This window comes from Alosa alosa, chromosome 15 (assembly GCF_017589495.1).
Source record: "Alosa alosa isolate M-15738 ecotype Scorff River chromosome 15, AALO_Geno_1.1, whole genome shotgun sequence".
In the NCBI taxonomy this organism is placed as follows: Eukaryota; Metazoa; Chordata; class Actinopteri; order Clupeiformes; family Clupeidae; genus Alosa; species Alosa alosa.
The window spans coordinates 23,025,745-23,048,244 of NC_063203.1; the positions used below are offsets into that span (position 1 = coordinate 23,025,745).

Genomic DNA, 22,500 nt, shown 5'->3' on the forward strand with positions numbered 1-22,500 from the left:
CTCTTATCTATTAAAGTATCTATCTATCTCTTATCCATGTGGTAGTCTTCTTCTGTCTTCCTCTCTGATAGTCATTGCACATGACTCGGACATGACAACCTTTCAGCTGTCCAGTTTCTCATGGTCGTCCCCCTCTACATGTGAATGAGTTTAATTCATTCTAACAAGCACAGCCTCCACAGCCGTGTCCCATAGCCTACACTGCAGAGGTGAAATGCCATAGTGCAGGGCTGGGCAAACTTTTTCACACACACACACACACACACACACACACACACATATGCACACGCGCACACACACACACACATACACACACACACACACACACATATGCACACGCACACACACACACACACACACACTCGCATGCAGACAGGGGTGCTTTTCAAGGTGCGTCTCTCTGGGTATCGGTCTGTCTGTCTGTCCGTCTGTACTTGTCTCTGTCTGTGTGTGTGTCTGTACTTCTGTCTGTGTGTGTGTGTGTGTGTGTGTGTGTGTGTGTGCTCGTGCTCTGCTCTGCTCTGTCTGTGTCAGTAATGCATGGCTGATGAGCGCTGGTCTAATGGGTCCCTCTGTACGGCAGGAAATCAAAGCACTGCAGCAGCATTAGAACTTCCCCAGTCTGGGCCCGTGACCCACTCAAGATATTCATCTCCGCCATGTCAAGTACGGGGGACTCACGGCAGAGAAGAACAGAGGAGCAAGAGGGAGAGAGGGAGAGAGAGAGAGAGAGAGAGAGAGAGGGATAGAGAGGGGGAGAAGGAGAGAGAGAGGACCCTGAGACCTAATGCAATTATTTCAAACTGGACCACAAAATGACAATTCATGTGGAGCTGTGGATTTAATTAATTGTGGGCTACCTGCAGCAAAGGGCATGATGAAAGGGGAGAGGGAGAGAGAGAGAGAGAGAGAAAGAGAGGGAGAGAGAGAGAAAGAGAAAGAGAGGGAGGGAGAGAGAGAGAAAGAGAAAGAGAGGGAGGGGGGGCAGGGAGGGAGAAAGAGGGGGGGAGGGAGGGAGGGAGAGAAAGACATTACACTGATGAACAGAATGATGGCCTTCAGAGAGAGAGGAGGATAATGATACAGACATGAGGGCCACAAGATGGTGAGGGATCACACACACACACACACACACACACGCTCACTTATGAATGCACGAACACACACGAACGCATGTACAGTACACACATGCACAGACACACACAAACCCACACATGGACACACACACACACACACACACACACACACACACGAACACGCACACGCGCTGCAAGACGGGCATCCTGCGGACGCCTGGGACACACACACATGTAAATGCACACACACTGCACTGCACTCACACTTATACAACAGAAAGCCCTTCGAGCACACACAAAGCCATGCACAGAAACATTTGCTTAAAAGAATACACATAGTTGGACACACACACACACACACACACACACACACACACACACACACACACACGTCAGTCAGTTGCTGTTGCCCGTGACTGATATGGCAGCCCTGTCCAGCGGTACGCTGCGGTATCGAGCGTGTGTCTAGCGGCTGGCACTGACCTGCAGCGCTGCTCACACTCAGACCTGTGTGGCCTCTCTTCTCTTAATTAAGGCCGGCTAAATAATGGCCTCCTTACGGGAAAGCCGCTCCGCTCCGGCGTAAACACTTTGTCAGATGGCGCTCACCGCTCGCTCACGGCTGCTGGCCGACAGGCCAACCTCATTCTTCTTCTCTCCTGCTTTCTCCTTTTCTCTCTTCTCCATCCCTCCTTTTCTTCTCCTCTCATCCATCTCTCCTTGTGTTGTCTTTTCTTTTCCTTTTCTTTTCTTTCTTTCCTTTTTTACTCCTGTTCTATTCCTCTCTTGTCTTTTTCTTTTCTTTCTTTTCTCTCTCTATTCCCTCTCTTGTCTTTTTTCTCTTGTCTTTTCACTTCTATTCTTTCTTGTTGTCCTTCTAGCAGCCTCTGTGTTGATTTGGCTTCATTTGGGGTTTCCTCTGTACTGCGCCTGTGACGGGGCCCTCAAAAGGGAAGTCTCCTCTCTTCTCTTCCTCTCCTCTTCCTCTCTTCCTCCTCTTCCTCCTCTTTCCTCTTCTCTTCCTCTTCTTTTCTTCCTCTCTCCTCTTCCCTCTTCCTCTCTTTTCTTCCTCTCCCCTCTTCCTCTTCCTCTTCCTCTCTCCTCTTCCTCCTCCTCTTCCTCCTCTTCCTCTCTCCTCTTCCTCTTCCTCTTCCTCTCTTTTCTTCCTCTCTCCTCTTCCTCTCTTCCTCTCTCCTCTTCCTCTTCCTCTCTTTTCTTCCTCTCTCCTCTTCCTCTCTTCCTCTTCCTCTTCCCTTTTCCTTCTTCTCTTCCTCTCTCCTCTCTCCTCTTCCTCTCTTTTCTTCCTCTCTCCTCTTCCTCTTCCTCTTCCTCTCTTTTCTTCCTCTCTCCTCTTCCTCCTGTTTTCCCCACACCATGGGTTTGCTGTTGGGCTTTGTTTGTGTGCAGCTCAGTTGATGATAGAATGGAATATCTTTCCTTTTCCTCCGTGTGTGTGTGTGTGTGTGTGCGCGCGTGTGTTTGTGTGTGATGGTGTACCACAAGTGTTGACTTTATTGCTGTTTTTGAAGTGGTTGTTTTTGATGCAGATGTATGCTGATAGGTGTAATAAACAATGTCCATCATTTTCTTTTTTGCCTTTCAATCATCCTGAATGACATGTATGAAATTCCTCGGCCTCCTTATCAGCCTGTGTGACGAGTGTCTCTCCCCTCTAAAGCAGGGGATAATGGCTTCCTCAATTTGCAGAGCGGAGACTTTTAGGACCCATTTCTCTTTTTTTTAATTCAATGGCATTTATATTATTTATTATTGTTGTATAAGTGTGGAATGTGTTGTTCTATGTAGTGTAGTCAAAGATCCTTGATTACTAGCAAGATAGAGCAACGTAATTCGTTACTATGGGAGCAAAACGGGACAGTTCCGGTCTGCATAAGTGGGAGTGTCACCCTACGTCACTAAATAAACGTTCTCTCTTAATAAGCAATAACAACAGATAAACATTATTGTCCATAATCATGTATGATACCAATGAATCATTCTTAAGGACATGATATGAATAATTTAATTAGTCATGTGAACCGAGCTAGCTAGCTAGCTAACGCTAGCTTAAAATGCTATACAAGTGGATGGTAGTAGCTATGGCAATACAGCTATGCGCTAACAAGTGACTAGTAGTTGAATGACTTAGCTTAAACTTAATATACTGTTGCAAATTCGCTTGAGTATAAACTATCCACTTTAACTAATGTCAGTAGTGTTATTCAGCTAGTTGTCATTTCAAAGAAATTACACTTCTCCGTTTAAAATGTTACCTTAGCTAAGAGGCTAGCTAGCATGATAACAACCGACAGTAACTGGCAGCATGGTCTAATATTAAGTTATTTTATTACAAATCCGAACACTAAAAAATTACACTATTAGGCTTGAAATGATCCCAAACACTTACAGATTATGACACAATTTTCCAAAAAACCCTCAACAAATCCAGAAAGACAAAATTACCAATTTATTGGTAAAATTCCACAAGTCTCCATTGACATTAGTGCAGCAAGGGCTTACTCTGGTCTGCATAAAGGGGGATTTCCCCCCCTCCCCCATGCAATAATCGAACGCGGAAATTGTCGAACGTTTGCGCCTCTCGCTCCGCTTGAACCCTCTCTGGTGTAGTGTTGCTAAGTGTGGAATGTGTTGTCCTCTGTAGTGTAGTGTTGCTAAGTGTGGAATGTGTTGTCCTCTGTAGTGTAGTGTTGCTAAGTGTGGAATGTGTTGTCCTTTGTAGTGTAGTGTTGTGGAATGTGTTGTCCTATGTAGTGTAGTGTTGCTAAGTGTGGAATGTGTTGTCCTATGTAGTGTAGTGTTGCGTAATGGGTGTGTTGAGGTCACCCAGAGTCAGACGCTCTGGTCTCTGAAGTCTGAATGGGTTTTAATAACTCTGAGCAAGGATGGATATATCTGGGTATGGATTTGCCACTTGTGGAGCAGAGAGAGGACCAAAGGATACAGCTGCCATGGGCAGAGTGTTAGAATCCAGCGAACAAGTGTGCCCATTGTTGCCATTACTGACTGGCTTGAACTGGACGCTTTTGTTACGTTTGATACTTTTATTGCATAACTTATGTCACCAGGGAGTTATGGTTCAGTGATTTGTATATGGTTTTAGGGCGTGTACATGCGTTTGTGTGTTTGTGCCCCGTAAGTCGTATTGTGTTTTTTGTTTTTTGATTGCGTCCGTTATTGTGTGTCCTGTGCACGTGTGTATGCGTGCAGGTATTGATAGCGTATTGTATGTGTGTGTGTGCGAAAGATATGTGTGTTGGCAGTGGCGTGTGTCTCCTCGTTGGCCTTGTCTGTGGGGGATCTGCGGGCTGGTGCCATGAGCCCAGCAGGAGGCCCCAGCTCAGCCACCGCCACACTCACTCTGCCTGTACACATACTGTACACACACACAGTATACACACACACACTCATACAGTACACACACACACTCATGCAGGACACACACATTTGCAGTACACACACACACACACACACACACACACACACACACACACACACTCATGCAGGACACACACACATTTGCAGTACACACATACACACACACACACACACACACACACACACACACACACAAACATAATACAGTAGACACACACACAGCATACACACACATAAATACAGTTATTACAACACATTGGAATCCTATGGCCTTGCCTTCAGATGGTGGTTCGAGGTCATCTATTCTCTGTGTGTGTGTGTGTGTGTGTTTAATCTTCTCCCCTGCTTGTAGAACTAGCCACTCTGTGCTGTCCGGCCCCGTGGAACACCAAACATTACTATCTCGCTCTCCCTCAACTACAAATTGAATGAACAGCCCCTGACACTTTTTCAATATTATTACATTAAACCAAGTGGAGTTTGATTGATAACCTAATATTGGGCTAATGTAAAACATCCATCTTGGCAAGTATATTAATTATTTAATATTGCAGTGAAATTCAAAAATCGATGGGCCTGCGTTGAAGGGCGGAGAGAAAGAGTGAGAGACAGAGGGATGAGGAGGAAGGAGGGGTAGGAGGGGGGCGATGGAAGGATAGAGGAGTCTGTCGTCCCCACAGACTAGGGCAGGAAGAGAGAGAGAGAGAGAGAGAGAGAGAGGGGGATGAAAAGGGAGAGGAGAGAGAGAGAGAGTGAGAGGGAAATGAGAGGATGCAAATGTACTCTCGGCGAGCTTGTTCGATACAAATCTGTATTCATTTGCCAATAATCTTTTTGGTGGGCTTCAGAAGGCCGGCGCTTTATGGGGTTTGAAGGCCCTAATTGATTTAGAGCTTCTTTTAGCTCGCTAAGGTGGGCTTCAGGGACTAGCAGCCAAAGAGAGGTAGGCGTGTGTGTGTGTGTGTGTGTGTGTGGGTGTGGAGAAAAGATGAGAGACGGAGATAACTGGGGAGGGGAGAGAGATGAAGAAAGGAAGAGAAGAGGGAGAGATGGAGAGTTGGATAGAGAGAGGGAGGGATGGAGAGTTGGATAGAGAGAGGGAGGGATGGAGAGTTGGATAGAGAGAGGGAGGGATGGAGAGTTGGATGAGAGAGGGAGAGATGGAGAGTTGGATAGAGAGAGGGAGGGTTAAGGGGAAGGAGGGCAGAGGTAAGAAGGAGGTGTGAGGCGTTGATAAGGAGGGGGAGGGAGGAGAGGTATCCATGGTCCAGACGAAACCCACATATATACAGTATCAGAGAGTCAGGACACAGATACTGTTTCAGGTCCCAGAGACCTTGTATGTGGCAGGCCGAGAGAGAGAGAGAGCTCCATGTGCAGCCACAGTCTGGACTCCGCAGACAAGCAAACCACAGACGCAGACCAACGAGTCAAAAAAAAAGGGAGATGCTGGTTGCTATGAGGAGAGGAGGGCGAGATGTAGATACAGAGGCAGACTTTCCCCCACCCACCCTCTCTCTGTCACCCCTCCACCTCCTCCCTCTCCGTCGGAATGCAAAATTGTTTCCTGCTAATTGTGCTTCATTAGGGGATTACAGCGCTCTGTCACCGTGGTAACTGATGTGTGGTGCTCCGGCTGCATGCATGTCTGCTGTAATAGATGCCCTGCTCTCCCTCTCCCCTATGTAATGTAATTAAAAGCAGATGAAGCTTTCTCTAAGTGGTCACATCCAAGCCTGCGCAATGACTGATTATGAAATAAACAACTCCTCTCTTCTCCTCTCTTCTCCTCTCCCTCCTCTCCTCTCCTCTCCTCTCCTCTTCTCTTCTCTCCACTAGAGTTGTGTTTGGGGGTGTTGCGAAAGAGGAATGTTAAGAAGCTGCTCTGTCATATGACATTGAAGATAATCCTTCAACAAAAAACATAGACATATTAATGGGATTTTTCATTTTCTGTGTGTGTGTGTGTGTGTGTGTGTAGTTGGTACCGATGATGAGGGCAAAAGAGTGATTTGTGAGAGAGTATCAGAGGGCTGATAAAGACGGACAGGATTTCATTGTCGTTTTCTTCCTGATCCGTGATTGGTGAGGTCATTTTAGAGGTGGTGTAGATTTTCATCATGATGCTGTGGTCTACAGCTGGAGTTTCGTGTCTGTCAATAAGCCAACTCTCTCTCTCAACTTGCTTTCTCTCTCTCTCTCTCTCTTTCTCTCTCTGTCTTTCTCTCTCTTTCTGTCTCTTTCTTTCTCTTTCTCTCTCTCTCTATGTTTGGCTTTTGCTTTCTGTGTCTCATTCTCAACAACATCCACCATGTCTCATGAACACCCTCCACACACACACACACACACACACACACACACACACACACGTGTGTGTGGCCAGTGCTGCGAGAGCTGGGGAGTTGTGTGGCATGTGAAGTCTGTGTGCTTGATCTTGTTATTTCCTCTGCTACAAATGTGAAATGTGCCAAAACTGCATCCATTATTTACTGCCAATTTGCTCTTTTAAGCCCCACGCTACCCCCTCTCCCTCCCACACACACACACACACACACACACACACACACACACACACACACACACAGTCATGCATGCACAAACATGTGCACACACACACACACACGATTTGCATATACAAACACAGATACACACACACACACACACACACACACAGTTGTGACCACCACTGATGTGTTCATATATCTGTCCTCAGTAGCTATTAGCCACACACACACTCCTGTTCCATGTGGACAAAGGAGGACAGGCAAAAGTCCATCCGCATTGTGTGTGTGTGTGTGTGTGTGTGCGTGTGCGTGTGTGTGTGTTTATCTCATAATTAACTCTGGCTCTGTTTGATGTGACAGGACATGCCCCCATTTAGATTTGTATCCTGCCTCAAATACACACACACACACACACACACACACACACAGACACACACACACACACACACACACACACACACACACACACACACACACACACACACACACACACACACACACACACACTGTGAACTTCACACACAATCTTAATATGTTAATATGTTGTGTGTGCCGCCAGCCGTGTGGCGCTATCAGAAAAGCTGGCGTGTGGTCACATGAGGCGGTGCTGGACTGGACTATCTCTCTCTGGCGCTGGGCCCACACACACACACACACACATACACTAATATAATCATATAATCATAAACACACATTCATATAGACACAGACGCTCATGCACGCAGACACAGACACACACACATACACACTTTCACACACACACACACACACACACACACACACTTACATGCATATATACACACACATGCACACTCTCTTTCTCTGAGTTTTCTAAGCGTGGTGCTGTGTCCATGCCAGCCACCTGAACCGACTGGCATAGCTGTGCCCGTAATGCGTGTGTGCACACACACACACACACACACATACACACACACACACACACACACACACAGGGCATGGCGGAGGCGGTGCCAGCATGGTGCTCCACTACCTGTGGCCAGCATCAAAGAGGCCGAGGAGGAGCAGGTATTACTCTGAGTCACCCGGGCAACGCTCCACACACACTCACCAGGGCACCACTCAGGGGGATGCCAACGCTGGCATGCTCACACACACTCTCTCTCACACACACATATTCACAAATTGTTCACACACACACACACACACACACTATTGTAAATGTACACATACACACACACACACAGGTTTACATACACATTAAACAGGCACTCAACCACACACACACACACACACACACACACACACACACACACACACACACTCTCTCTCTCTCTCATACACTTGTATCAATAGTTGTTGTGATCCCAAGCAGCATGCAGCTAATATACATTTAATACAGACACAGATAACCCAACACACTACGTCTCTCACACACACATCCTGCTATCTCCTTTCAAAGGGAGCAGCATGCAAGATAATATGCATGTGATCTATACGGAAACACACACACCAAGTTTACTCCACACACACCCATGTGATCTATACGGAAACACACACCAAGTTTACCCCACACACACCCATGTGATCTATAAGGAAACACACACTCCACAACGTTACCCCACACAAACCTATGTGATCTATACGGAAACACACACCCCACAACGTTACTCCACACACACCCATGTGATCTATATGGAAACACACACCCCAAAACGTTACCCCACACCCCCCCCTTTCTGTAGTGGTATCGCTCACTCTGTTTATGCACCAAGGCGCTCCACAGGGTGTGTGTGTGTATCTGCGATTATCTATACTTGGGTGCCTGTGCGTGCCTGTGTGTGTATGCGTATGCGCGCATGGGCATTTTTGTGTGTGTGTGTCCCTCTCTGTCGGTCTGTATGTGAACAGGTGGACAGTCATTGGCGGTGGAAGAGACACATGCGTTTTGAAAGCCCTGCTCATGGAAATGACACAAAATGGAAGAGCAATGACCGCTGCATTATAAACAGCACTGATGGGCACCCATGATGGAGAGGAGGAGGGGTGTCTGTGTGTGTGTGTGTGTGTGTGTGTGTGTGTGTGTGTGTGTGTGAAAGAGAGAGAGGGAATGAAGAGGCAGATAGGTAGAATGAGAGATAGATGAAGAGAGAGATAGAGAGAGGGAGAGAATAAGAGGAGAGAAAGAGAGAGTGATTTGTGTCATGTTTTATTTTCAGCCATATTAATGTGTGTGTGTGTGTGTGTGTTTTTGTGATTGCAGGGAAGCCGCGAGCATCAAAGCAGCATTAGAACATCTGGTAAGTCCTCATTTTCCCTCTTCCCTGTTTGCTGCATCTTTGATAGTCCGCATCTAAAATTAATACTCTGGAATGGGCTTTGAACACCTTGTGTGTGTGTGTGTGTGTGTGTGTGTGTGTGTGTGTGTGTGTGTGTGTGTGTGTGTGTGTGTGTGAGAGAGAGAGAGAGAGAGAGAGGGAGAGAGAGAATGTATGTCTACCTGTGTGCATGTACGTGTGTCTATGTGTGTGTGGGTGCGTGTGTGTAGACACGCTAAAAAGAGCGAGATGCTGTGTTTGACTCCCACAGGGCCGAGCAGGGCTTTCATATCACTGGCTGGGCACTTACTCTTTCATTCAGCCCCCACCCCCTCCCCTGTCTTTGGAAGTTTTGTTTTTTATTTGCTATTTATTTATTTATCTCTCTCTGTCTCTTGTGCTCTCTGTGAGAAGTGTTAAATCACTATTTGATGTGTGTGTGTGTTTGAGGTTTGTGTTCAGGTGTGTGTGTGTGTGTGTGTGTGTGTGTGTGTGTGTGTGTGTGTGTGAATTTGAGAAGTGTGTTATTGGTGTTGGAGAAAACCTTTATGGGGTCTCCCTTGGGCCCGTTGATGGTTCACACACACATACACATATACACATGCATGCACGCAGACACAAACACACACACACTCACACACACACTCACCTCAAATACGAGGCACCACAGTGAGTGATTTGTCTCGTGTTATAAACGGATCAGAAGATTTAAGATGAAGAATTAAGTTGTGTTTGTCTTTTCTGAATGATACACACTGTAATTGGGTCATCACGGGAGTGTTTTGGCTTGGTGCAACAGAAAACATGTTGGGCCTGATTTGTAAAACCCCACCACATTTGGCTGATATTGAGGACAAATATGCTGGCAGTAACATCTTCTCGGATGAGTATATGATACATTGGTCAGTGGTCACTGCTGACTTGTGGCTATAGCAGCCTCTCTCTTGTGTATACTGTATATATGTCAAGTTTTTCATTGTACCCCAGAGATGAGAAATACTCTTTCCTGATTGGCTATTAATTATGTATAAGACCTATAAAGTTGGTTAACTCATTGAATGCCAAGCTGTTTTCGGAAGCTTTGTCCTAGAGTGCCAGCAATCTAGACCATTGTTGATGACTTTTTGTATAGCCACAGCATATTCTGTGTTATAGCTATGAACACATACAATGGCTCGTTTAAAAGGTGAGACTTTAAGATTGTGAGGCATTGTAAGCAGATTTGTTGCGGGAGAAATTTATTGAGATAAATCTGACTTCTACACAACTCTGCTTCTCAGTTTTGATAAGACTCATCAGAGCACAACGGAAAATGATGTTAGTGAATCGTAAGAACATCTATCCCTGATGAGGTCACGCTGTAGTGCTTTCGTCATCCTCTTTCAGGACCTCACCATCTCCAGACCTTGGATGGCTTCAGCAATTTTGAACCCCAACGGCTAGCCATCTTACTGTGCCAAATATGCCCCTGTACACGTCCCCCAGACGAGTTGAGTATCACACAATACTGGACGTCTGTTTCAGTGAGACAACCGAGGGAGATAGCAGCTATCGTATCATTAGTAGTGTAATATCTCTCGCTCTGTAATGTGATGACATGCCTCTTTGGCTTTCATCGCTATTGCACCCAAGTAGACCTTCACTTATCTCAGGCAAGGGCTCATACATATGTATTAGCTCATTTGCATGCCCATTTCCATTGGCTGTTACCTGGGAGACAGCAGACAATAACTGCATGGTAACTGGCCACTGATGTTCTAATCATCCCGTTTGCCTTCATGAATGACCTGGAATTATGAGAATTGACAAAGCAGTACCTTTTCCGCATGATTGACTATCAACCACTGTGTTCTGAAAATTGTATCCATTGGTGTTTTTTTTGTTTTTTTTTTGTTAACTTTTGTTGGTTTTCTGATGCCTATAAAAATTCCCTACTTTTCTGTGAGGTAATATTGTTGTTATAGAGAGGGATAGTAAAGTGCCATCATATCCGATGTAATGGACAGTAATTGTGTAACGACGTGGCTATTATTGTCTCTGTCCCTTTAGCTTTGCTGCAGTAACGTCTCTCTGTGAATGGAATGATTATTTCCACTTGACTTCTGTCCCTCCATGTACCTCTCCTTTATCACTCACCTTTCTCTTGCTCTTTCACTCTCTCTCTCTCTCTCACACACACACACACACACACACACCCTATCTACGCTAAGGTTGTGTGCGTTGGGCCTCGTGAAAGAAGGAAAGATTGAAAGATGGATGGAGCGATAGACAGGGAGGGAGAGAACGATAGAGAGAGGCGAGGTGGCCCGAGGGAGAGTTTAAAAATGTAGACGTCGACCGTCTCCGAGCCTCTCCTCCGGCACCCCTCTGATTCGGGGTCAGAGTTCTGCTCCGCCTTTAAAGGCGGGGGGGGGGGCCGGGCCCGGAACCCCGTTTCCCTGACGCCTGCGTTTCCGGGGGGGATGAATAATGGAGCGGGGTCAGTGGCAGGGGTCGCGACCCTCGCCATGTCGACTCTCCTCCCGTGGCCCTCCACTCTGCCACGCCCTGCATGCTAACCAGCTAGCGACCGCCCCCCGAACCCCCAACACCCCCACCCCTCGCCCGACCGCCTGCCCGACCAACGATCGCCGCTCTGGCTACGTGACTGAACCCTGACACACGCTGCTCCGTCCTTCTCGTGGCGATGGGGATGAGTGTCTGTGTGTCCTGCAGTGTGTGTGTGTGTGTGTGTGTGTGTGTGTGTTCACTGTCCTTTCTTTCGCTCCTCCTGCACCTGTCCCTCTTCCCTGGAGCCGGCGCCCTGAGCACCAGTTCCGTAGTGTGATGGCCATGCTGAGAGTGATGAGTGATGAGCTCCCCACAGAGCCCTCTCCCTCCCCCCCCGCCTGCCCCACTGCAGTGTGGACACCACTGCACACCACTCCCATTGGGGCCGTCCGCATGGCAAAGAGTTCCTCTCTCCCCTGATGCCAGTCACGACTGATACCAGTCTCCTTTACAGCCATGGTGGTGCGTGTTGCCCTCTGGAAGACATATTTCTCTCTAGTGACCTCTTTGTACGTTGTCTGTGTCTACCCTGTCTCTTTCTCTCTCTCTCTCTCTCTCTCTCTCTCTCTCTCTTTTTCTCTCTCTCTCTCTCTCTTTCTCTCTCTCTCTTTCTCTTTCCTCTCTCTCTCTCTCTCTCAGCCCTTACACACCTCATAGCTCCTTCAGATTGGTGTTGGTGTGTGTAGTCCTCTAGGAAGTGTGTCTTCAGATTGGTGTTGGTGTGTGTAGTCCTCTAGGAAGCGTGTCTTCAGATTGGTGTTGGTGTGTGTAGTCCTCTAGAAAGTGTGTCTTCCCTACAGTGACCCCTCTGCCTCAAGCAAAGTCTGAAGATTCGATTCAATTCAATTAAAAGAACTTAATTTATCCCCGAGGGGCAATTTCATCATAATAGATAGATATATAGAGAAGGAGATGAAGACAGAAGTATGGACAGGGAGATGAAGAAAGAGATATGGAGAGGGAGAGAGAGATAGATGGGGAGAGAGAGGGAGTGGGATATGGACACAGAGACAGACAGATGTAGTGAGTATAGAGAGAGAGAGAGAGAGGGAGAGAGAGAGATAGAAATTGAGAGAGAGGAACAGGGTGGTGGTTATGTTTGGCTGGGCTGATTTACAGCTCTATAAAGGGAGTCTGAATTATTGGAAATCAGATTACATGCATAAACAGCACACATCAATATGACCGTTTACTTTTTAGGGCTGTTGCATATGGGGGTAACCTTGGTAAATCCAATGCAAATGTATTTACATTGTACATTTCATACACAGAGGCAATTCAGTGTGTTTTAGATAAAGACACACACACACACACAGGCAGACAGGCACACACATTCACTCATTTACACACACACACACACACACACACACATACATGCAGACAGGCACACACATTCACTCATTTACACACACACACACACACACATACATGCAGACAGGCACACACATTTACTCATTTACACACACACACACAGGCTTTGCCTTCTGCTAATTGAATGGCCCCTCTCATGTTTCTTGGACTACATGCTGTCCAGGCAAGAGAGAGCGTAAGCCTCAGAGACCATGTGTGCTCACTGCAGCCTCTCCACCTCAGGAAGCACACACAGCACAGAGTGTGTGTGTGTGTGTTTTAGGGGGGTTGTCTGTGTACTTGCATCTGTGTGTGAGTGTGTGTCGATATATGTGTGGGTGTGCATGCACAACTGTGTGTGTGTGTGTGTGTGTGTGTGTGTGTGTGTGAGAATGAAAATGAATTCATGCATGCCTGTATTTGTTTGACTCTGTCTTACAATCTGCTCTCATTGCACCAAAGGCCCAAAATCTGCCGAAGCTGTGTATTGTACGGTGGTGTGTGTGATTACTTTATTTTGTATGCCTATATTTGTTTGTGAGTGTCTATATTTTGCTATTGTGTGCATTAGAGTGTCTTTGTGTATGTTTGAACATGTGTTTGTGTTTGTCATCAACTATGTTAAGACTGCATGGAAACTTCTTCCCAGCTTGGTGCCTATTATATATCGGAGTAGGCCTTTGTTCATGTGTATGTGCTGTGTTTGTGTGTGTGTGTGTACTCGAAGAATTCTTTCACACAGTTGGGGGTCGTGTGAGTGTACAAACGTGAGTGTGTGTGATGTCATACGAAGGACAGATTAAAACTCAGCAAGGGGTGTATAAAAGTGTGTGTCTGTGTGTGTGTGTGTGTGTGCGCACACACATTTTGTTTGTGGAGAACTTCATCAGGGTTCCTTTCATCATATAAGAGACGGGCTCACAGAGTGAATTTGAATATGTGAATATTGAACATGAGGGAAATTTACGACTCCGTTTTTACTTAGCTGGGAAGATTGCACAAGAGCTTGTACATAACTCCGCTACTGAGTGTATTTGAGTGTGGGTATGTGTGTGTATTTGAGTGTGTGTGTGTGTGTGTGTGTTAGGCTGTGATTAGGATGCCAGAACACGGGGGCAGTAAATAAAGTCTTGTTCGTCGCCGCCCTCCTGGTGTGGGTTGGTAAATGCCGCGTGTATGTCTCAGCTCTCTTGTAAATATCCCTCGTGTCCCGTCATAAACAACCACAGATTTACCACCTCAGCCTCCTCCTCCCCATCAACAACACCCCCCTCCTCCCCCTCCTCTGCCCAACACCACCCCGCTGCGAGTGGCCCGCTACGTCCTCCCAAAACTTATGAAGGAGCCGGCGAGCCTCTCCTCCTTCCAAACGCCTCTAAAATATCACGACTGCGTATTTCACGACCCATCTCCCGAAGAGCGGGCCATGCGGAGTCTGTCCAACTCGTACGCAATAAACCAAGTACAACTTCACTCTTCACGAGCGATAAACCAAGTCCCACCCCCACCCCCCCTCCCCCTCCGGAACTGAACTGAATATTAGAAGATGCCAGGGATTGCAGCTTTAGAAACTTTGTTTGCATCAAAGTTTGCCCGGATTCTCAGACTTGAAGGTCATGGAATGCGCTTCAGCTAGTTGCAGCGACACTAATTTGATTTTGCGACGAAAAGCCAGGGAAGATTATCTAATTTGTTTTCCTGTTTATGTTTTGTTATTTTCTCTGTCTTGTGAGAAAGTGGCAATATTAATTGCTCTGGTTGCTTTTCTTTTCATGCTGTCCTTTCTTTCCTTCCCTCCATCCCCCTCTCTCTCTCTCTCTCTCTCCCTCGCTCTTGCACAGAGAGAGGCCTGAATCCCTGGTGGCTAGCCGAGTGTTAGTTGGCTAGTGCTAATCAGTAGAGATGCGTAAATAAGCACTTTCTCTTTCAGACACAATCGCTGCATGCAAACACGCTTCAGACACAACTGATCTTTTTTCCATCTTTTTGTTCTTCCTGTAATTTGGATGCCTTACACTCCCGTCACACTCCATGCCCCCTCCTTCCTATATGTGCCCATTGTGCTAAATATGCTTCATAGGACCTATCAGAACTCAATAAAGCTTTTCTGTTATCATCTGGAATGGGAGCTAAATATATACTAATTTAGAGTACTTCAGTCTGTTCATAATGTAAAGCTGCTGAGTTGCGCTGGGTACATTTATCATCCATCTGAAATGGGAGCTAAGTATACTCATTTAGTGTACTTGTGTCTGTTCGTATAAGGTTCTGTGTTGCTCGTATTACTGTATATTACTGTGAGAGCCATCCTCACTGGCCCCATCCTCATTGGCCCCATCCTGACTGGCCCCATCCTGATTGGCCCCATCCTGACTGGCCCCATCCTGATTGGCCCCATCCTGACTGGCCCCATCCTGATTGGCCGCATCCTTACTGACCCCATCCTCATTGGCCCCATCCTGATTGGCCGCATCCTCACTGGCCGCATCCTTACTGACCCCATCCTGATTGGCCCCATCCTGATTGGCCGCATCCTCACTGGCCCCATCCTCACTGGCCCCCATCCCACACTGCCCCCATCCTCACTGCCCCCCATCCACACTGCCCCCATCCTCACTGGCCCCATCCTCACTGGCCCCATCCTCACTGCCCCCATCCTCATTGGCCCCATCCTCACTGGCCCCATCCTCACTGCCCCCATCCACACTGCCCCCATCCTCACTGGCCCCATCCTCACTGCCCCCATCCTCACTGCCCCCATCCTCACTGCCCCCATCCACACTGCCCCCCATCCTCACTGCCCCATCCTCACTGGCCCCATCCTCACTGGCCCCATCCTCACTGGCCCCATCCACACTGCCCCATCCTCACTGCCCCCATCCTCACTGCCCCCATCCTCACTGCCCCCATCCTCACTGACCCCACACTGACCCCATCCTCACTGCCCCCATCCTCACTGGCCCCATCTGCTGAGATGCTGAGAGAGTTTATTTTACTTCAATTTTTTTCCTTTTTATCCCCATTTTTTCCTAAAAAGCTACATTTTTGTTTTGTTTAGTTCATTATTTTTTTTTTTTATAACAACGATGATTATTCGTAATAATATTATTGTCTTTTTTTATTAATCTACCTATGCATTTTAGTCAAGTCAATAATAAGCCCGTTTTAAATTGAACATTTAAATTGAATTGAGAAAGAGAGAGAGATGTAGAAGGAGAAAAAGAACGAGAGAGAGAAAGAAAGAAAAGATGAAGAAAGATGTCAAACAGTGGCAGCAGCGCTCTGAGCGTGCCCAGAAGCAATCAGAGCACGGAGGGAAACCTGGTCTGCTGCTGCTGTGGATGCCCCTACACTCATCACCACTCATCATCCCTCTCACTCTCTCTCTCACTCTCTCTCTCACTCTCTCTCTCTCTTTCCATCCTCACTCTGTGTCCCTCTCTTAATCTCTCTCTTAATCTGCTCTCCCTCCCTATGTCTTTCTCTCTCCTTTTCCCCTCATTTGAGAAGGGGGGGGAGGGAGTGAAGAGCTGATGTGATCTCTGGGGGTGTGAGTCTGGTTTCCCCATGAAAGAGAGAGGTGATCATATGCAAACACATTTCAGGGCTTATTACTGTAATGATGGCATCAGATGGAAGGTTCCGGAGAGGAGGGTGTGTGTGTGTTTGGGGGTGGACCCCTATGAATTGTTGTTATTATTATTATTATTATTATTATTATTATTATATATTTTTTTTACATTTATTTATTTATTTGTGTGTGTGTGTGTGTGTGTGGGGGGGGGTCCTCATTTCCCCAAGTCGACTACATGATGGAGTCGTCATGGTGACCTGCGACCACCGTCCCACGCCCAGCCCGTAATTGCTTGTCACTCTGACAACAGGGGGGGGGGGTGCATGTCATTTGCCCCGCTAAAAGCGTTCATGAACATGAACACACACACACACACACACACACACACACACACACACACACTCTCTTGTTTCCTCTGTGTCTTTGTTTCCTCATCCCCACTAGCTCCCCTTCTCTCCTTCTCTCTCTGTCTCTATCTCTTAATCTCCTGTTTACAGAGAGAGAGAGAGAGAGAGAGATGGGGATAGAGAGATGGGAGAGAGAGAGGCACACACCCTTAACAAAAGAAATATTGCATTAATTTCCAAATGATGATATTGGGTTTGGGGTGGTGGCTCCATACATCAGGTGTGATGATCAGGTCCCGTGCAGCGAGCGTGGTGCTGTGTGGGTGGGGTGGGGGTGACGCTCCATCTTAATGGGCCTGCGTGGAGGTGGATGTGGATGTCAAGGACATGCAACAAATGAAATGGGAGAGCTGATAATATCTCGTCATGATTGCACTTTTGATAGGTATTCCACTGAATTTCATTCTCCAGGAACCAGGGAACAAATATAGAGAGAGAGAGATATGATATATAGAGAGATATATAGAGATATAGATAGAGATATATATATATATAGAGAGAGAGAGAGAGAGAGAGAGAGAGAGAGAGAGAGAGAGAGAGAGAGAGAGAGAGGGAGAGAGAGACAGAGTGAGAGTGAGAGTGAGAGTGAGAGTGAGAGAGAGAGAGAGAGAGAGAGAGAGAGAGAAGATGAGTTAGCCCTCACATTTGCTCATTTTTCTCCAATATGATTTATGTGAGCGAGGGAGAAAACTTTCTCTCTTACTCTCTTTCTCTCTGTCTTGCTCATTCCCTCTCTTTCTCATTTTCTCTTTTTTTTGCTAGTGCCAGTATTCTCGTTACACACACACACACACACACACACACACACACACACACACACACACACTTGCACAAACACTATCTTCCAGTACAAACCCGGACAGAATTTATAGTAAATTAATGTGGTTGGTTTCCATTTTCACACAAACAGTGTGTGTTTGTGAGGATATTTATATATACTGTGTGTGTGTGTGTGTGTGTGTGTGTGTGTGTGTGTGTGGGGTGTTTAAGGACCCCCTAGTATGAGATTTTGTGTGTGTGTGTGATTTAAGACACACACCCGGGGCAGTGTGTGTGTGAGTGAGGGAGAAACAGACATCAGTGGGAGGGATTCTAAAGAGTCGAGCGGGCTGGTGGTGTCATCACTCAGGCTTGTTTACATTCTAAATGCGTAATGAAATCTTGTTGGCGATAATGAAGGAAATAAAAGTTTGGGAAATTGTAGAAGTGGTGAAGTTTGAGAAATGAGTGCCGGCCTGCGAAATAACATTTGTGAGCGGCACAGTGCATTATTATGCAGCCCCTGTGCCTGCTAGCAGACACCAAGATGAAGAACCCCCAGCCCTGGAAATGCTGTTAGGGCAGATGCACACACACACACACACACACACACACACTCTCACTCACACACACACACCAAATAAATAAGTATAAAAATAAAAAACCGGATCCCATATTGAGATTATATATAAAAGTATATCCATATACAACATTATTTTTTATAGGCGCTGAAGCCGGACCCCCGATAGGCAAGTGTGTATATTATTTTTTCTTCATACATATATAAATAAACATATTGAGTTGGAGCCCATCTATACCCTGATCTTATAGACGTGGATATTAAAAACAGAAATATTGCGTTTTCTTGGGTGGGCGTCTGTGGTTGATGCGTGTGTGTGTGTGTGTGTGTGTGTGTGTGTGTGTGTGTGTGTGTGTGTGTGTGTGTGTGTGTGTGTGTGTTATGAGGATATGGTGTGTTGCCAGTGATTCGGATGACTAATGGAGGAGCGTAAAGAGTCCAAGCGGAATGAGATGCAGATATAAACTACCGGTATGCGCTTTATCACTACCAGACTTCCACACCGCCGACACGGGCCAACACACACGCCACATCTGGGCCAGACCCGGGCCAGACTCGGGCCAACACACACGCCACATCTGGGCCAGACCCGGGCCCAACACACACGCCACATCTGGGCCAGACCCGGGTCAACACACGCCACATCTGGGCCAGATCCAGGCCACACCTGGGCCTGTGGTGGTGGTGTTGGGTTCGCCGTTGCTGTTGCTGTTGTCATTGTTGTGTTTTGTTGTGGAGTATGTGCTGTGAGGTGGCCGGTAATGTCCTGGGGGCAGTGCTGCGTTGCTCTCCACCTCTCGTCCGTATAGCCCCGTGAGGGACACCGCCTCTCTCTGCTCATTGGCTGCCATGTTTCCTGCTGCATTTGTTTTTCTGCATCCTCTATTCAGCGTCGCTCCGCTCCTGTGCTCTGGTCCCCCTCTATTAGGTTACGTGTCCGTCAGGGAGCGGCTGAATGCGGGAGCGTCCATTCAGCCCACTTAGGTCCACTGGGAGGAGAGTATTTGGCAAGGGGGAGAAGACACTGTTTACCCTGGTTTCTCATGCGATTAGAGACTCCTGCTCACTGATGCCACTGGAAGGGCCTGTCACTTTCTTTTTCTCCTGTCCTTTTTTACACACATTCTTTTTCTCCTGTCCTTCTTTTTCCCTCACTTTCTTTTTTTATCTGCTTTTCTTTAGTTCATACTTCACATTTCTGTCTTTTTTTTTCATTTATATTTCTTCTTTTCCTATTGACAGGTTGATTACCTGCACGTTTGGTGCACAGTACATTACAAGCAACAGGATTGGACAGAATGAGAGAGAGGGAGAGGGAGAGGGAGAGGGGGAGATGGAGACAGGGAAAGAGTGGATGGAGAGAAGTGAGAGGAAGGAAGAGAGTGAGTGAGTGAGAGGATGAGAGGAGAGGGTTATAGGTAATGGGATCTGCTGACTCGGGGAAACCTCTAATCAAGAACTAAAGCCACGCATCTCTCTTGCTGCCCATTCCACTCTTGTCATTTCTCCTCTCTCTCTCTCTCTCTCTCTCTCTCTCTCTCTCTCTCTCTCACACACACACCCTATTCCTATATCGTCCACACACTCTTTCTCTAGTTTACCCACACTCTATGTTTCTTTCTCTCTCTCCCTCTCTCTCTCCCTCCCTCCCTCTGTCTCTCTGTCTCTGTCTGTTCTGTGTCCGTGTGTGTTGGTCAGGGGAAATGAAGGAAGTGGAATTGAGTGGAATGGAATCTTAATGAGGCAAACACACAAGATGACCGCATTCGCCAGCCAGCGTAACGGACGACTGTGTGTGTGTGTGTGTGTTTACACTTGAATGTTAAAAGGAGACCAAGAGACAATAATGCGCACTTTAGAAATATGTGTGCTTGATATTGTGCATATATGTGTGATTTTTTTTTTTGTTTGGGAGTAATACATGCGTGTCTGTGTGTGTGTGCGTGCGTGTGTGCGTGCGTGTGTGTGTGCGTGCGTGCGCGTGTGTGTGTGTCTGTCCACTTTCACTTCCCCCTGAGAGTTGGGTTGGGTTAAAACCCGCTCAAAGTCACTCGACACACTGATCATCTCACCCCAGAGTCTCGTGGCCGTGCCAGTATGAAGGGCCTGCCCCAGCCCTGCTGATACTTACAGCAGACAGACACAGAGCATGGGCGCCATGGAAACCCCACAATCAGAATCAGGATAGAAAACAGAGTCAGAGTTAGGAGGAAGAGGAGAGAGGGAGAGGAGGAGAGGAGGAGGATGAGGAGGAGGAGGGCAACATCTGTGTAAAATACTGATGCACAGATCTGTGTATTTTACTTGTGTCTTTGCGCCAATGCATGGTTATGAACGCATCATTGTGTAAGATATAATGAACAACATGGCGTTCAGGTAGCAGAACATAATTCAGTATGACCGCAATGTGAAACCTTACACATTAAATGGCATTATTTTCTGCTAAGAATGGGGGTAGAGGAGCGCTTCCTGGACTCTAAAATTTGGTTAAGTCAGAGGTGCTCTTTGGATGGGAAACTAAATGCCAAGAATCAAGAAACTCCAAGGCATTCTCTATCGAAAATGTTAAAAAGCCTTTATTATCATGGCTTGGTCAATTAACCTTCTAAAAACCTCCAACGCGTTTCGGCTACATGCCTTCTTCTGGGAGTTAAGAATTTATTATATTATCTGCTATCTGAATGCAGTGAAACAAGTAAATTGACATTCTAAAGAACAGTAAACAAAGATCAACCACGTCTTGGTATAAATATGTAATAACTGTGTAACTACATAGAACGTCTTTAGCTATCGACTGTCCACCAGTGCGGTTTTGGTAGTATGTCAACAGAAACTCTTCACATGATGGAAGACAGGACTGCGAGGCTGTGGACAGTGTCCATCATGTTCTCTTTCTGCTCGCATGTATATGGATTATGTGTGTATTTGAATATCTCTTTGAGTGTGTGTGTGTGTGAGTGTGTGTGAGAGAGAGTTTGTTTGTTCAGGCTAGGGTCTCCGGGGAGCCCAATTAGAGAGCCTTTAATTATTGAAACCCAGAGTCCTTTCTGGATGGTGCTTAATGATCTTAACCATACAGTGTGTGTGTGTGTGTGTGTGTGTGTGTGTGTGTGTGTGTGTGTGTGTGTGTGTGTGTGTGTCTGTGTGTGTGTGTGTGTCTGTCTGTCTGTCTGTCTGTCTGTCTGTCTGTCTCTGTGTGTGTGTGTGTGTGTGTGCACAATTTCTGTGTTTGCTTCTCATCCAGTTGATGCATTTTTGCCACATCCTTAAAGCAGTGTGTGTGTGTGTGTGTGTGTGTGTGTGTGTGAGAGAGAGAGCCAGACGAGTGTATAACATGAGACTAATGTCAGTGATATCCTACAGACAATCTGTTTTTCCTAACGCCCGCTTCCTTATGATTGATCTGTTTGTTGCCTTTGGAGATCCTTGCCGAGAAAAATCAGCGACTTACAAAACTAATGCATTTTCTGAAACCAAGAAAAGCCATTTTTAACCAACCGGTCTTCTGTTACTTCGTTTCATGAGATGCATTGTCAATAAATAGTGATATGATATATTGGTGTAAGGGATATTTAAACTTTTATGTATTTGCAAGTGAGATGGAATCGAGTTCATATTGTCTCTCTCTCTCTCTCTTTCCCTCCCTCTCTCTAGTTATTTATCTGTCTGCTGGTGAAGTTAGGGGCCTGGTGTGCCAAGCCTCTGCTCTCTCTCTCTCTCTCTCTCTCTCTCATTTGTCTCTCTCTTATGACAAAAAGAGACAAAGGCAAAACAAAAGGAAACACAAAAAAAATGGTTCTGCCTTTTTCTCTCCACATTAACACTCCACATCTCCTTGGTCTCTTCCCTCCCTCCCTCTCTCCTTGTCTTGTTGTGTCTCGTGTTGACTGAGGGGAGGAGAGGAGAGGAGAGGAGAGGTGGGGAGGTGGAGGGGGAGGATGAGCCGCTACTTATGTAAACACAGACGTGGTGTTATATGGCCTGACACTTGCCCCGGGGCCCCCGTAAACAAACGCAGATATAATTAC

At 46.6% G+C, this 22,500-nt stretch overlaps 1 protein-coding gene across 1 annotated transcript in view; it reads left to right on the forward strand.

Annotated features, from left to right (window-relative positions):
• The window catches only part of rsrc1 (arginine/serine-rich coiled-coil 1), a 161,851-nt gene that overhangs the window by 47,772 nt on the left and 91,579 nt on the right, over window positions 1-22,500 (forward strand). Inside the window, exon 5 of the mRNA XM_048264036.1 lies at window positions 9,198-9,234. Within this exon, the coding sequence (XP_048119993.1) occupies window positions 9,198-9,234 (37 nt within the window). The remainder of the gene's footprint in view (window positions 1-9,197; window positions 9,235-22,500) is intronic.